We start from the raw sequence: 16,258 nt of genomic DNA, 5'->3' as shown, positions 1-16,258 counted from the left end.
TGGATTGTGTTATACGTTAGAGGTCATAGTCAAATGTTCGTTCCCCATGTAGGTATTTATAGACTGTAATCAAGTCACTTCTTAATCTTCTCTTGGTTAAACTAAGTAGATTGAACTCTTTGAGCCTATTACTATAAAGCATGTTTTCTATTCCTTTGTTCATCTCATGGCTCTTCTTGAATCCTCTTCCAGTTTATCTACATACTTGATTTGTGGACTGCAGAAGTGGACACTATATTCCAGGTTTTTTGCCTTCCTCTGCAGCGTGGGGCACAGGTCACTTGCTGGAGGATTCTCTGCAGCTTGAGGTCTTCAAACCACAATTTGAGGACTTCAATAACTCAGACATAGGTTAGGGGGTTGTTACAGGAGTGGGTGGGTGAGATTCTGTGGCCTGCATTGTGCAGGAGGTCAGACTAGATGATCATAATGGTCCCTTCTGACCTTAAAGTCTATGAGTAGTTATGCTAGTGCTAAATACAGAGGTAAAATAATCTCTCTACTGTTACTCAGGAATCCCATTTTCATACTACAAGAATAGCTTTAGCCCTTTTGGCCACAGTGTCACTCTGGGAGCTCATGTTCAGTTTATTATCCAGCATGGCCCCAAATATTTTTTTTTCAAAATCACAGCTTCCCAAGATAGAGTGCTCCATCTTGCAAGTATGTTCTACATTCTTTGTTCCTAGACATGTACAATTATGCTTGTTGTTTTCTTGTTCTCAGTTTACCAGATGATCCATATCACTCTGAATCAGTGATCTGTCATCTTTATTTACTCCTCCAATTTTTGAATCATTGGAAAACTTTGTGATAATTTTATGTTTTCTTCCAGGCCATTGATAAAATGTTAGATAGCATAAGGCCAAGAAGCATTGCATACAGGACTTCACCAGAAACACATCCGCTCGGCAATCATTCCCTGTTTACAGTTACATTTTGAGAATTTTCTGTTAGCTATTTTTTAATCCATTTAGTGTGTGTCATGTTAAATTTATATCAGTTTAGTTTTTTAATCAAAACATATGGGACTAAATCAAACACCTTGCAGAACTCTAGGTGTATTACATCAGGACTATTACCTTTATGAATCAAACTTCTAATATCATCACAAAAAAAAAGTTAGTTTGACAGGATATCTTTTCTGCAAACCCATGTTGATATGGATTAATTGAATGCCATATCAGCTGAGGATCAATGTTGCACTGACAGGCCTATCGTTACTTAGGTCTTCCCAATTACTAGTGAAATGGAAAGTATGTTCTTGTCATATGATATGGCTACACCTGTTTTTTCCCCACATACAAAACAGAAATGTTTATTTAACACTTTCTGAATTATTATTGCTATTTCTCCAGTTTCCATTTAGCGATGGACCAGTACCATTGTTGGGATTATTTTTATTCCTAATATACTTTTTTTAAAAAAAAAAACAATCCTTACTTCTTATTGTCCTTCACTATGCTGGCCATAGATTTCTCCTTGTGGCTTTTTGCTTCCTATACATTCCCTACAATTCCTGGCTTCTGATTTAAATTCATTAATATCGATTTCCCCTTTATTCCATCTATTATATTTCACATTTTTAATCACTGTGTTCACTTCCCCTCTAAACCAGCTTGGTTTTGTTAACCAATATGCCCTTCTTCCTAAATTATGGGATTCTGGCTTTTAGGCCATCCAGTAGATAAAGATGGATGCCATCTCCTGCTATTTCCACTGAGATTAAAACCAAGCTGCCCTGAGGGATATTGAGAGTCAGGCATGGGAAAAGAGAATGTAGGTGTGCTAGGAATGGGTACTGTGAGAGTATCGGAGAATGGCAATATATTAGGGAACAGGGCAAATAACTTTGAGGAGTGTGGAGAGCAGGAGGCTTGCTGTGGACATGCAAATAAATGGGGGGCGGGGATGGAGGAGGTAGCCTACAAGGAAGTATGGAGGAAGTGGGTTGCAGACAGGATGCAGGGAAATGTTGGAGGCCAGATACAGTGTAATGTAGGGTGTCAGAGGGGGAACGAGAAGGGAAAAGGAGGGCTGTATGAGAGGCATTTTGTCGATTTTTTTTTTTTAAAGACAGGCTTATGATTTTTTGGGTCTGATTTAGGATTTTTAACATCTGGGTTTAGCAGCACTATTACTGCTGGCTACATCTTCTGTCTGGTCCTTTATCCCTTGTCATATATCTCTCTCTCCTCCCATCCCATGACAAGGAAAAATTACTGGTTATCTGTTCATTGTAGTCCTCTCTTCTTCCATCCTATCCTCCCCTATGCTGGTACTGTTTTATTATTTTTCTTACTATTTTGCATACTAATTATCTGGGAATATCTCTAATGGACGAGTGTAATCTGCAGGGTGAGAGTGGGACTTCACAAATCTGTACCTCCTTTACCAGTTGGTGGCATCATAATAGTGTTGGGACCTCAATTCACTGTTTTAGAGTGGGCAACAGACTACAGTACCTGTAAGTAATTTTCCCTTGTGAACTTTTGAATTTGCTTTTTCAAATTAGATTGAATATTTGTAAAATTGAGGACTAGTGTAGGCTATAATCCAACATATTTTAAATAGGTTCTATGTAAACTTTCCAACACACCTCTGCCAATATAGCTGATCTGTAGTATCCATTTTAGTCCAGTTCTTGATTTCTGCTGATCAGAGGCTACTAATCATGCTAATTTGTCAGATTGTTATTCTGGTAGTTGGGAAAATGCACATTGATCAATGGATTCATATAGTGTCCTTGGGCTTAATCCAAATCTCATAGAGCTTGGTAGAAAGAATCTCGTATATTTCCATGGAATTTGGATCAGGCCCTTAGTGAGTCTACTCAAAATGAAATCCAGATTACGAGAAAAAAATGCATTTACTTACTGCATATTGGGTTTCTTCAGTTGACTATTAGCCCCAAGTTAGTACACTTTGTTTCCATATTCTGATGTGTTCTACTGTAACTTGTATAAGGATTGTTAAATACAAACAATGTTTTAATATTTTTGTTCAGTTTTAGGACATTATAGATTTTAAAAATCTAAATTACACTTTCTAAATTTTTATAAACCCCATAAATGTAATTGAAAAAATTAATGTATATGTGTCAAAATAGTATTTTTTTAAAATAAATACTGTTAAGTGTTCAACACTGTATTAATGCAAATTGTAGATTACCCAGCTGAATCAACATAGGAATGGAAAGATTAGCATTCCAATAGCAAGGGTGGTTTTATTAGCATGATTTTGGGATGGCTACACAGCTCACCAGTGGCATGTCACAAGTGAGTTATTCCAAAATATCTTTTACACTATATCACCTTGTTAGATATTTTGTGTATGCCACATTTTATAGGAAAAAATTTTTTAAAATGTTTGCATTCTTTAAAAAAAAAAAGTGTGTTAGTACTGGGGTTTCTTTCATTCTCTCTTCAAGTTTAAAATCATGCCATAGTATCATGAGTCTTGCTGTGCAGTGGCTGCGAGATGAAGAATGCTACTAAATTTTTAGGTATTCGTCAATGTATTCAAATAGAATTGTAGATTATTAGGGTTGGAAAGGACCTTAGAGATCATCTACTCCAACCCCCTGCTCAAAGCAAGACCAATCCCCAAATTCCTAAATGGCCCCCTCAAGGATTGAACTCACAACCCTGGGTTTAGTAGGCCAATGCTCAAACCACTGAGCTGTCCCTCGCTCCCTCAATAACATTGCTCTACAAAATATTGACAAGCATGGGTGTGGAAGGGAGAGTTTCATCTCTTCTTCTGTCGTATAACCAAAGTGTGGGATTCCCTCTACATAGACTTTCAAGCTATTTGCTCTCAGTACATCAGAACTCACATCTATACAACTACAATAATTTGCATGACCATTTACCATTGTTGTACTTTCAGATCAGGCATTTGTACATACAGATATTCAGTCTATCTGCACTATTGTGAAATTTGCATATTGCATTTGGTTTCACAATTTTACCTGTGACCAGGGCTGCTGACAGCATTTCCAGACCTGCTGACAGCAAGGGCTGTCCCCATGGGAATGTGGGGCCTGGGGTGGAAATGACAAATCCGTTACTTCCGGGGCTGACTGCACTGGCCAGTCTTGCCAGCCCCCAAAGCCCAGGGCTCAGAGCAGTCGCAGAACCGTCAGTGTGCCGCCTAGAACAGTTTGCTTGACATTTGGGCAGTGCTGCGTCTGCGCTGTCTGATGCCCAGCGAGCTGCCAGCTGCGCTGCTGGGCACATTCTTCTGGCATGACCAGGGCTTCCACATGCCCGCCTAGCTGCCGTTGCTTCCGCCAGTACCACTCCATGTGCCTGGGAGCCCCACAGCCCACCAGGGTGATTTAAAAGGGCCCAAGGCTCCTCATTGCCACCACTGCTATTGCCACCACCCCAGTCGTGGTAGCAGCTGGGACCTTCTGGGCCCTTTTAAATCTCCCAGGTCCCTGGGCAATTGCCCCCTTTGCTCCCTTCCCTTCCCCTCCTGTTGGTGGGCTTGCCTGTCACTTTGCGCTCATGGGGGTAAATCTTCAACTAGTGTAGGTTGTCATAACTCCACTGAAGTGAGGTTATGGTTATTTCTACCAGCTGAGGATATTCATCTAAGCTTTTGAAGATCAAACTCTAATCTTGTCACTGGTTTAGAGCTGAATTCTTTCAGTTCTTGCACCTCAGACCAGTCTAATTGTGGGGTAAAATTTAATGTTTTAGCCAGATAATAGAAAGTCCTTAGAAGGCAGATTTTTGTTATCTGCTTAGAGGTTTAGAATATTAACATAAATTGCAGTGGGGCTGGATTAGTGAGTGAATTCCTGGTGAGGCAGTGAAAAATGAAAGGTATGCCACTGGACATGGAGAATGCCACTACATCTATGAAATGTGGTTAATTACTGATTATTAATAATAAATATATAGAAACAGAACTTTCATTTTTTTAAAATACCGGTATCCTCATCTGAAAAGTTTAAATTTTATATCAAACAAAAATATGTGGATTTAAATAAGCAGATGAAAAGTCTGCATAATTTTTGCCATTATTTATTATTTATATGATATTTTCCTCCTTAGGATAACTACACCTTTGCACAGCCAGGGATTCAAAAGAAAGTGAAAATGCTGGAAGAACTTGTTAGCCGGATCGATGGTAAGTCTTCAAAGCTAACCTAGACTCTAAATGGTGCTTCACTGAAAGTCTTCAGTTAAAAGCTTTGTGAGTAGTTTAGCCAATATCAGTGCAGTTATCTACCATGAGAGTGTAACACAGCCTTTCTCAGGCGAGGTGTCATACTCAATCAACTTGTGGCATAGTGGCCTTTGCAAGATCACTGTTGTGTATCATTTAAAGGAAAGCCACTAGAGCATGAGCCACTTTCATTACTTTTTATTAAGGCAATATAATCAAAATTCAATGGCAATCTCTTTGCAGCAGAGTAATGGCCACATACAAAAGGCAGCCAGCATTTATTTCACATTAAGCTCAATGATTGTTGTAATTCAGCAGAGTCACAGTGGTTGTTTATGGTTGTCCTTCGGCACTATGTTTTGTTCCTTTGTGCATCGTTTTGCTATCAAGAATGCCTGAATAATTTCTCTGTGGAATCCAATTAATTACTAACTCTGGAAATAACATCTTTAATATTATAGATAAATTACAGTATGTTGCAGGGATAATTTTAGATTATGCTTTCATGTTTTAGCAGGGAACTTTGAAGTATTTTCTACCTTCATCCTTAAAATAATTCCCTTCATGAAATGCTGACTGTCGTATTGGTATAGCAGAGTTTAATTAAATGGAATTCAAGAGATAATGCCTTGCCTATTCTAAACATATTCTCCTAGTAGTTTGTTAAATTAATTAACAGAGCATTAACAAAGTGATGCCAAGCAGAACTAAACCATATATTTGTGACACTACCCTGTCGATGAGAGAGAAAAAGAAATGTTAGTTCTTATATCGCTTAATACTGAATAATCTTCTTGAAAAGATGAATTCTTTTTTCATTATACATATTGTAAGCTTTTCCTGCACCAGTGTTAAACTTGTTTGCACATATTTACATTCTGGATTTCTCTCTGTGTACCTTATTAGTGTCATAACAAATAAAGGTTAATGATAAAATTAGTAAAGGTGGATGTTAAAATACTTTTAATATTGACAAAACGAGGGAATGAAAACCAGTCTTAAAAAAGATAAATTGTTTAGGAAACTGTGAAAATGTACAGGCTATTAGATATATGTATGTAATAAACTTTGGGTAATACACCAAGTTAATTTATCAAAATGTTAGTGGATTTAGGTGGGAATTTCAGTCTCTTCTTCAAGTGTCCATATGTATTCCACTTCTCATGCATGTGTGCTTCACACTTGTGAAATTGGAATCTTTTGAATGCCAGTGTCCATTGGAGCCATGCCTGCATCCTGCATACCCTACAGTCCTCCGTAGCCAGTGACATAAAGGTTGAGGATTGGCTCAGCTGCCTTTCTGTTCTTTCTTACTGCCCATGGTACTTCTTCTGCAGGGCCTATATCTTTGCACTATGCAATTTGCTTGTATTTATCTAGAGTTGTAGATGTGATTTTTAGTATAGTTAGATTAATATAGTTTTTAAGCTTGTTGGCATGCAATAAAAAGGAAGAAATCTTTTAGATAGGAGGTCTGCTCTATCCACAACTGCCCCTGGACCTGGCAGAGTCAAAATCTCCCAGATTTAAATCCTGTCCCTTTTGCAAGACAGCTATTTTTATTAATGATTGAGACCTGAAGTGCTGTTTCTGTCCAGGTGGGGCACATACACCACTTGAATGCTCAAAAGGGAAATCACTCCTAAAAACTTTTCCTCATGGCAAGGTCCATGAAGGCATGTTCTCAGCCGATTGAGAAGATGACTTCCAAACTGTCACTAACTGCTTTGGTAATCCTTGGGTCCACGCCCAGCTCCAGACTTCAGTCCTACTCAAGAAAGTCCCATCCATTCACTGTGGAATTGGGAAGAGTCTCCCTACCCTCCTTGACAGTGTTCCAAGGAGACAGAGAGAAAACAGCACGGGTCACAGGGTGATTGGAGAGACAGATCTCCCTAGTCTACTTTGTGCTGGTGAGGAGGCAGGTAAATGTAGAGATTGGGTTATCAGATGACCTTGGTGCCATTTCATGATCTGGTGAATGCCTCAACTATTATCAAAGTACTCGCACTGAAGCACTTGGCATGGTCATACAAGCTCCCTGCCTGGCACTAAAGCACTCAGAACTGAAGCACCCGGCACTAACAAAAGAATGTTTTGTCCTGTCATCTACAGCATATACCATGGTGCCCATTAGTGTGCAGGGTATGCCTGTGAAACTGACTTTCTCTGTTCTGATGAGATTCACAGTATTGAGTGACTTGAAAGTAACTGTCCTCACAAGGTTGCTATTGCCACTAAAAAAAAACCCCAGTGACATTTGGGTTGGCTACCTCAGTTCCTGCACAGAATATTCTAGAACCTTGTAGAACTCCCAAGAAAATGGCTCCATGTATGGAAGAGGAATATCTCTTCCGCATCTAAGCAAAATGGAGAGATGTTTCCCACTTACTTACTGCAGTCTCCTCACTATAAGCCAAGCTGCTCTGACAGGGAGTCAGATGACACAGGATGAGATACTGAGAACATAGCTGTGAGCCCCTTCTTGGCATCCTCCAGGACCTACTATATTCTTATCTGATGTAATTGTGGCTGTTCCAGGCCCCTTGTGGGATGCAACTCAACAGAAAGACTTCATTGGCTGCTCCTGACTCTAGAGACAGGTTTTCCTCACCTCTTAGACCACTTCATGAAAGGCAACTGGTCCACCATACTTTTTAGTATCAGAACCAGGATTTAGAGCAAGAAGATCTGCCAGAGACAGATGTCCACCCTATCACATTAATGATATTTTCATTTTTATCTGATAAGGCTCTTACTCCAATTGTTTCAACCGAGCCAGATGAGCTTCTGCAAGATCTGGTAGTCCTCTGGTGCAGTTTCTTCAGTTTCTGGTAGGTTGCCAATGTGAATAAATGAAATCTTGCTGAATCCAGAAAGGGACCTATGGCAAACCCCAGCATCAGTGATACCCACTTCAAAGATGAAGAGTTGCTAGCAAGTCCCCTTGAAGGGGTTTATACATTTCTGTAATTACACGACATTGGACTCCGTAGTGGTTGCAGCTGTCTACAAGTGGTCTAAACAACAGGGACCACCCAAAATGATACCACTGCATAAATACCCCAAAGGGCTTGACCTCTTGACCATAAGGCTTATTCCTCAACCAGCTTACAAATGTGCTTTTCAAACTACCGAGTTCCTGGCTAAATACAACTTCCTGAACAGACTGAGCATTCCAACAAGCAGCATTAGGCAGCTTTTACACAGGGCAAATCAGTTAAATATGTGAAGTCAATGTGCATAAATTAAAGCATGCTAAACTCCGATGTGGATTCTGATCTATGGAAATAAAATTGAATTTTCACTATTGGGACAATGCAAAAGCATCTTTTATCTGAAGAGTTCCCAATAGCAATGATTCTAGATTTAATTCTTGTCCTGAAGCATTTGGGGCTCTGAATTATCTCCATATGAGTCCATTTGGCAGCTCTTTCTGCTCTTCCTTCCATAAAGGGTCTCAAAGTCTTTTCACCCATTAGTTGGTAAGTTCCTCAAAGGTCCTATTCATGTCTTTCCATCAGTCAAAGACACTTAACAATCCATTGAAATCTCAGAAGGGAGATCAGCATTAATGAGATTCCTCTTTGAACCTGTGGCAACCTCTTTGTATCACCTATCTATGAAGACTACCTTCTTAGGTACTACTGTCTCATTCAGAAGAATAGGAGAGATCTAAGAGGTCATAGTTCCCATTCGAAGAACCATCATATACAGTTTTATCAGAAGGACAAGGGAACATTAAGACTTCACTTGAAGTTCTTACATATTGTCAGATTTTGATCTAAATCAAGTGATTTACTCAGCAGTTACCTTCCCTAAACATCATGCTAGTCTACAAGAAACTAGGCTCCACAATTTAGATGTACCGAGAACACTCTTCTACTATTTGGGAATTCACCATGATTTTCCTGGCCTCCTCTTACAGGATGAATGGTGAGCCTGTCTCCACACACTATCTAAATGGGTTTTGAACTGCATTAGACAGCAGTATGAGGTAGCACATTTGGACCTATCTACACAGAGCAGAGTTTGCTCCATCACAACTCAAGCAGCATCTGCAACTTCAGTAAGAAGCATTCTAGTCACAGATTTGTAGAGCTGCTACCTGGAGTTCAGTTCACATCTTTACACAACACTATTCAGTGGTTTCTCAAGAGCTGATGCTCCCTTGGCAAAGCTGTCTTGCAGTCCTTGTTTCAGTACATGCAGAACACCCACCTCTTGGACATGAGTTCACTGCTTGTGAAGTACTAGAAGTGTAAAACGTGGACAATCACTTGGAGAAAAAAGAACGGTTATTTATTCTACAGTGACTGTGGTTCTTCAAGTTCTGATGTCCACAGGTATACTATGATCTGCCCTCCTTCCCCATATCGCCTGGATTCTGTTTTGGTGAAAGAACTTAAAGTTGATTGCAGCTGCCCCACCCTTTATGACCTTCTCTATGTGGTGCTGGAGGACATACATGGATCCTGCGGACACTTCTTTTCAAAAGAATCTGATCTTGTGTGCATGTGCATCAGAAATGGAATTTAGTTGGATGTGGATAACACATCTTGGAGAACACTGATACCAGATTTGCCTGTTACTTTGGGGTACACTCATTTATTAGCGTTATTCTTCAGGGGGGAAGGCGGTGTTCTGTACTTCTATCAATGTACTGCTTGTGTCACTTGTGTTTTCATATGGAGTTCTACTTCTCCCTTCTGCAAGTTCCTTCCCAGTGGAACTATCGCGCAGGACCTAGGTTCCCTAGGACTGGGTTCTTCCAGCCCCAGAATCAGATGAACACACACATTAACAGAGCACGTCTGAGCAGACCAGGTCAATCAGCACTCCCAAGCTGCCACCCTTATTTACCTGCCGAGCACTGCTTGAAGCCTGGCGAGCCAGGCATGAGCCCGGTGCCGGGCGCCGGGAAGGGCAACGGCCCACCCGCGAACAAGTTAAACAACTATATATAATACACAACTAACTAATATACTATCAAACTATCTATAAACTATTTACAACTATGACTACGAACAGAGTACAGGAGAGCTAGGTACGTGGAGGACAGCAAGCCGCACTCCACAGTTCCAGCAACCGACACAGCGGTAAGAAGGAACTGAGGAGCGGGCAGGCCGGCAGGGGTATATATCTAGTGCCATAGTGGCGCCACTCTAGGGGGCAACCTGCCGGCCCACTGGAGTTGCTAGGGTAAAAAGTTTCCGGCAAACGTGCACGCGCGGCGCATATACCTATCTGGAATGGATATGAGCAATCACTCGAAGAAGAATGACCAGTTCCTATTTTCTAATCTGAAGAAAACAGCTGTGGTATACTCCCTTGAGCCATCAGTTTACCCATAAACAAATCCAGTGTTCTCCCTTGATCCATTGTTGTTACCCTACAAAAAAACCCCTACCCACAGTCAAGTAAGTGTTCTGATGCCTGGATCCAAAATCTGCATCAATTCCACTGGGATTTCGTCTTCTCCTGACTGATTGTGCTGGGGGTTCTGCCTGTCTCCAGCATTCTGGACCCTCAGCTACCACCACCACCTGGGAACCCCAACCTGTTCAAGCTTCATGGAGTGGTGAGAACCCAACTCTCTCTTTTCTTTTTTATTTTTCCTACTCTAGGTATAGCTTTCTAACCCTGACTTCTGTGACTATAGTTTTCCAAACCTGACTTTTGTAATCAAATTTAAGCTACATTTAATATTGCAACTGTTTTGTTAGTTTGCCTCTCCTTGTATGGTTATTACTTGGCAATAAATAACTTTTATGGTTAAGCTGGTTGCTTCCTTCCCTCCCTCCGTTGTGTGTTTTTGGCTTCCCCATTTGCTCTGCAGCAACACTTCTCTTACCTAAGCTAAAGATCCCTGCAGCACCCAAGAATCCTGTGGGGTTTGCTCATCAAGTGGGTTACTACCAGAACTGTAACGTGAATGCGGGGACTGGGATGCGCTGAACATAGGAGGGAGGCAACTTGGAAATGCTGCTCGACCCCACGATGCGTGCCTCAAGTGCCTGGGGGAATCGCACATACGTGAGAAGTGCCGTATATGCAAGGCCTTTAAGCCTCACACAAAGAAGGAGAGGGATCAAAGACTCCGCGCTCTCCTAATGGAAGCGGCACTGACTCCGGCACCGGCGGCGCAGCCGGTCACTTCTACTCAGACACCAGACCGTGCCGGCACCGGCAAGACTCCCCGGCACCGGGAGAAGATCCACGACCCTCGGCGTCTGCAACACCATCGAGGCAAGCCCGAGTGGAACGCCCGGCACCTATCTTGGCCGCGGCATTGCCTGCAGGGCTGCTGTCGACTCTGGGTCCGGAAGGTCCGTCGAGTCCAGCCCCTCCTAGCTCCCCCTCGAGATCAGGGGTCGAGCTGTTAGTCCCATCTACGCCGGAGACCTTTGCCTCGGCATGGGACTTGATAGCGCTAATGGAGCCATCGCAGCCTCAGACGGCACCCCCGGGACGGGTAACCTCCAGAGGCAAACCAATGCTAAGAGCGCTGTCTCCAGAGTCCCGGCACCGATCGCCCCGGAGACGTGAACGCTCGCACTCGGGGTGCCGCTCACAGTCCCGGCACCGTTCTCCCAGGCGGTACCGGTCGCATTCATGGCACCGATCAGTATCTGCACGGTCCCGATCTGGCTCCTCTTACCGCCGGCACCGAGACTCTAGGAGCCGTTCACCTCGACGTTCGGCTCCGCGGTCGACCTCCCGGCACCGAGCTGGTGGTAGGTCCCGATCCCGGTCGACCTCCTGGCACCGCGTCGGTGGCAGGTCCCGGTCCCCACTGCCATCCCAGCACCGCGCTGATCGAAGGTCGCGGTCCCGCTCCCAGCACCGACCTCGATGCAGATCCCGCTCCGGATCCCAGCACCAGCTACCACGCCGTTCCCGGTCCCGATCCCGGCACCGATACGGGTCGCGGCACCGCTCCTCGGCACCGAGGAGAGCATCGGAGTCGGCATTCAGAGATGCCTATCAAACAGGCTCAGCACCTCCGTGGCCTTCCAGGGAACCATCTGTGTCCTCTCAGGCGGACAGCGCGTATGCCTTGGGCCAGGACAGATACTCGGCCCTGTTTCAGGACCCTCCACCACAGGAACGAGGGCCTCAGCAGTGGGGGTTTTGGATCCCATGGGCGTATCGTCAAGCCCAGGGTCCACAACACATTACCCCCCGCCCTGCGGCGGAACGCAGGCCACCGGAGGCGACCGTGTCTAGACCCCCACCCTCCCCGGAAGCAGACGGCAGGTCCAGCCACCAGGACCCAGAGCTCTCTCCAGTGACGGAGGTGCAGCCCCAGATAGGAACCCCCGTGGACACTCTGTTGCTGGGGGTTTCCTCGTCGTCTTCACCAGATGAGGCAGTGGCGGGTACCTCGTCCTCCAGCCCTCCCCCGCTAGATCTTAGGGCACACCAGGACCTCCTCCGACGTGTTCCACAGAACCTGGACTTGCAAGCAGAGGAGGTCTCTGAAATCGAGGACCCGGTGGTGAGCATCCTCTCCGCTGATGCGCCCATGAGAGTGGCCCTGCCCTTTATCAAAACTATCCAGGCCAACGCAGCTACTATCTGGCAGTCACCGGCCTCCATCCTTCCGACCGCTCGAGGGGTGGAAAGGAAGTACATGGCCCCCTCGAAGGGCTATGAATACCTGTACGTTCACCCGACACCCTGCTCACTTGTGGTCCAGTCGGTGAACGACAGGGAGAGCCACGGTCAAGAGGCCCCAGCGCCCAAGTCGAAGGAGGTGAGACGGATGGACCTCCTGGGCCGCAAGGTCTATTCGGCGGGGGCGCTACGGCTCAGGGTCTCAAATCAGCAGGCCCTCCTTAGCCGCTACTCCTTCAACTTGTGGGTAGCGGCGGGGAAATTCGCAGAGCTGTTACCACAGGACGCCTGCCAGGAGTTTACCACCATCCTGGATGAGGGCAAGAAAGTAGCGAGGACATCGCTACAAGCCTCTTTAGATGCTGCGGACTCGGCCGCTCGGACCCTTGCCTCGGGGCTCACAATGTGCCGAATTTCCTGGCTGCAGGTCTCTGGCCTTCCAGCGGAGCTCCAACATACTATCCAGGACCTCCCCTTCGAAGGCCAGGGCCTGTTTTCCGCTAAAACAGACCCCAGACTAAAGGACCTTAAGGACAATAGGGTCATAATACGGTCGCTGGGGATGCATACGCCTGCGACACAGCGCAGGCCATTCCGGCAACAGAACCAACAGCAGCAGCATCGGCCGTATCCTCAGTTCCGTCCACAGCAGGACCTCACTAGGCGCCGCGGCAGGAACAACCGACAAAGACAGTCAGGTGGCCAAACGGGGCAGAACCAAGGCTCCGCCAAGGCCCCTCCTGGACCTAAGCCTTCATTTTGAAGGTGCGCCCGAGGGCGCAGTACCGGTTTCCCCTCCGGACCCTTCCCCGCAGTTTTTCAACCGTCTTTCTTTTTTCCTCCCAGCGTGGACCCAAATAACATCGGACCGTTGGGTCTTGCGTATGGTGCAGGCCGGTTATCGCCTGCAGTTTTCTTCGCCCCCCCCCTCCCCCATCCTCGTCCCTCTTCAGGGACCCCTCTCATGAGCAATTCCTCCGTCAGGAGGTGCACACGCTCCTCCTCAAGGGAGCCATAGAGGAGGTTCCAGAGAGCGAGAAGGGCAAGGGGTTTTATTCCCGCTACTTTCTAATTCCCAAGTCCAAGGGCGGCCTCAGGCCCATCCTCGACCTGCGGGAACTCAACAAGTATATGGAGAAGTTGAAGTTCCGTATGGTATCCCTTGGAACCATCATCTCATCCCTGGATCCCGGACACTGGTACGCCGCCCTCGACATGCAGGACGCTTACTTCCATATCTCCATATCCCCCCAGCACAGGTGTTTCCTCCGCTTTGTGGTCGACCACCGACATTATCAATTTGCGGTCCTCCCGTTTGGCCTCTCTACGGCCCCGAGGGTGTTCACGAAATGCATGGCAGTCGTCGTTGCACACCTTCGGCGTTGCCGCATTCACGTGTTTCCCTATCTCGACGACTGGCTGATCCGGGGCACATCGGAGCTGCAGGTCCACGACCACGTCCGCAGGATCAGCAGCCTCTTTGCTGCCCTGGGCCTCGTGATCAACGTGGACAAGTCTACTCTGCTCCCCACGCAGCGGATAGAGTTCATTGGGGCCGTTCTGGACTCTACCCTGGCCAGGGCCTTGCTACCCTTGGCCAGGTTCCAGTCGCTGTCGGCCATCATTCTGCGCTTGCAGGTGGCCCTGCTGACCTCTCTATGAACATGTCTGGCCCTCCTGGGCCATATGGCAGCCTCTATGTTCGTGACGGCGTATGCCCGACTCCGCATGAAGCCTCTTCAATCTTGGCTCATCGCGCAGTACCGGCCGGCCAGACATTCGTTGGACACAGTCGTCACCGTTCCTCAGAGGGTATTGGACTCCCTTCGGTGGTGGCTGGACCAGTCCGTAGTCTGTGCGGGGCTCCCGTTTCATCCGGCCCAGCCCTCGGCATCCCTGACTACGGACGCCTCAGATCTGGGCTAGGGGGCGCACTGCGGTGCCCAAAGAACTCAGGGCTTGTGGACCCCTCAGGAGATGGACCTCCACATCAACATACGAGAGTTGAGAGCGGTCCGTCTTGCTTGTCAAGCGTTTCTCCATCTCCTTCAAGGTCGTTGTGTCGCGGTGTTCACCGACAACACGACGACCATGTTTTACATCAACAAGCAGGGCGGCACCAGGTCTTCTCCCCTATGTCTCAAGGCGATGCGTCTCTGGGAGTTTTGCATAGCCCATGCCGTTCACCTTTCCGCCTCCTATCTCCCGGAAGTGCGGAATACTCTAGCGGACTGACTGAGCAGATCCTTCCGCTCGCACGAGTGGTCCCTCCGTCCAGACGTCACCCTCTCACTCTTCCAGAGGTGGGGTCGTCCGCGGATGGACCTCTTCGTGTCCAGGGAGAACAGGAAGTGTCGAGCATTCTGCTCCTTCCAGGATCGGGAGCCAGGGTCTATAGCAGATGCCTTCCTAATCCCATGGGCAACCCACCTGTTTTACGCGTTCCCTCCCGTTCCGCTGATACACAGGGTTCTCCTCAAGGTGCGCAGAGACAGAGCTCGAGTGATTCTCATAGCTCCAGCATGGGCCAGACAACATTGGTACCCCATGTTGCTGGACCTCTCAGTAGCCAACCCAGTTGCCCTGCCCCTACATCGGGACCTGATCACTCAGGACCACGGCAGGCTCTGTCACTCGGACCTTCTGTCTCTGCACCTTACGGCATGGCTCCTGCGTGGTTGACAGGCTCCGAGCTACGCTGCTCTACCGCGGTTTGGGAAGTTTTCCTGGGCAGTAGAAAGCCTTCCACCAGGGCTACTTACTCGGCTAAGTGGAAGCGTTTCTCCTGTTGGTGTTCGGAGAAAGGTCTTCTCCCTATGGAGACTCCCATCACCACTATTCTAGACTACATCTGGTCCCTCAAGGCCCAGGGTCTGGCATTGTCGTCCCTCCGGGTCCACCTAGCGGCCATCTCCGCGTTTCATCCTGGAGGGGATGGATGTTCCGTCTTCTCCCACCCTATGGTGGCGAGATTCCTGAAGGGACTGGAGCGTCTCTATCCACAGATCCGCCCTCCTGCCCCTTCATGGGATCTCAACCTGGTCCTAACTCGGCTCATGGGTCCTCCATTCGAGCCATTAGCTACTTGCTCCCTGCTCTATCTTTTGTGGAAGACCGCCTTCCTAGTGGCCATCACCTCAGCTAGACGGGTGTCAGAACTACGGGCCCTCACAGTAGATCCCCCCGTATACGGTCTTCCATAAAGACAAGGTGCAGCTGAGACCACACCCTGCCTTTCTTCCCAAGGTGGTCTCGGCTTTCCACATTAACCAGGAGATCTTCCTCCCCTTCTTTTTCCCAAAGCCCCATTCGTCCCGCAGGGAGCAACAGCTCCACTCGCTAGATGTCTGTCGGGCGCTAGCATTTTATGTGGACAGGACCAAACCGTTCCGCAAGTCCCCCCAGTTATTCGTGGCGGTAGCGGACCGGGTCAAGGGGCTACCGATTTCCTCGCAGA

The 16,258-nt window shown here is 46.7% G+C and overlaps 1 protein-coding gene across 7 annotated transcripts in view; it reads left to right on the top strand.

Moving 5' to 3' along the window:
- TBC1D22A (TBC1 domain family member 22A) overlaps positions 1-16,258 on the top strand; it is a 458,897-nt gene that overhangs the window by 216,492 nt on the left and 226,147 nt on the right. For all 7 annotated transcript variants that reach the window (XM_030549252.1, XM_030549251.1, XM_030549254.1 and 4 more), the window contains exon 10: positions 5,067-5,142. In XM_030549252.1, the coding sequence (XP_030405112.1) occupies positions 5,067-5,142 (76 nt within the window). The remainder of the gene's footprint in view (positions 1-5,066; positions 5,143-16,258) is intronic.

The sequence above is a fragment of the Gopherus evgoodei genome, chromosome 1 (genome assembly GCF_007399415.2).
Source record: "Gopherus evgoodei ecotype Sinaloan lineage chromosome 1, rGopEvg1_v1.p, whole genome shotgun sequence".
Lineage (NCBI taxonomy): Eukaryota > Metazoa > Chordata > Testudines > Testudinidae > Gopherus > Gopherus evgoodei.
This window is presented reverse-complemented; position numbering and strand designations above follow the sequence as displayed.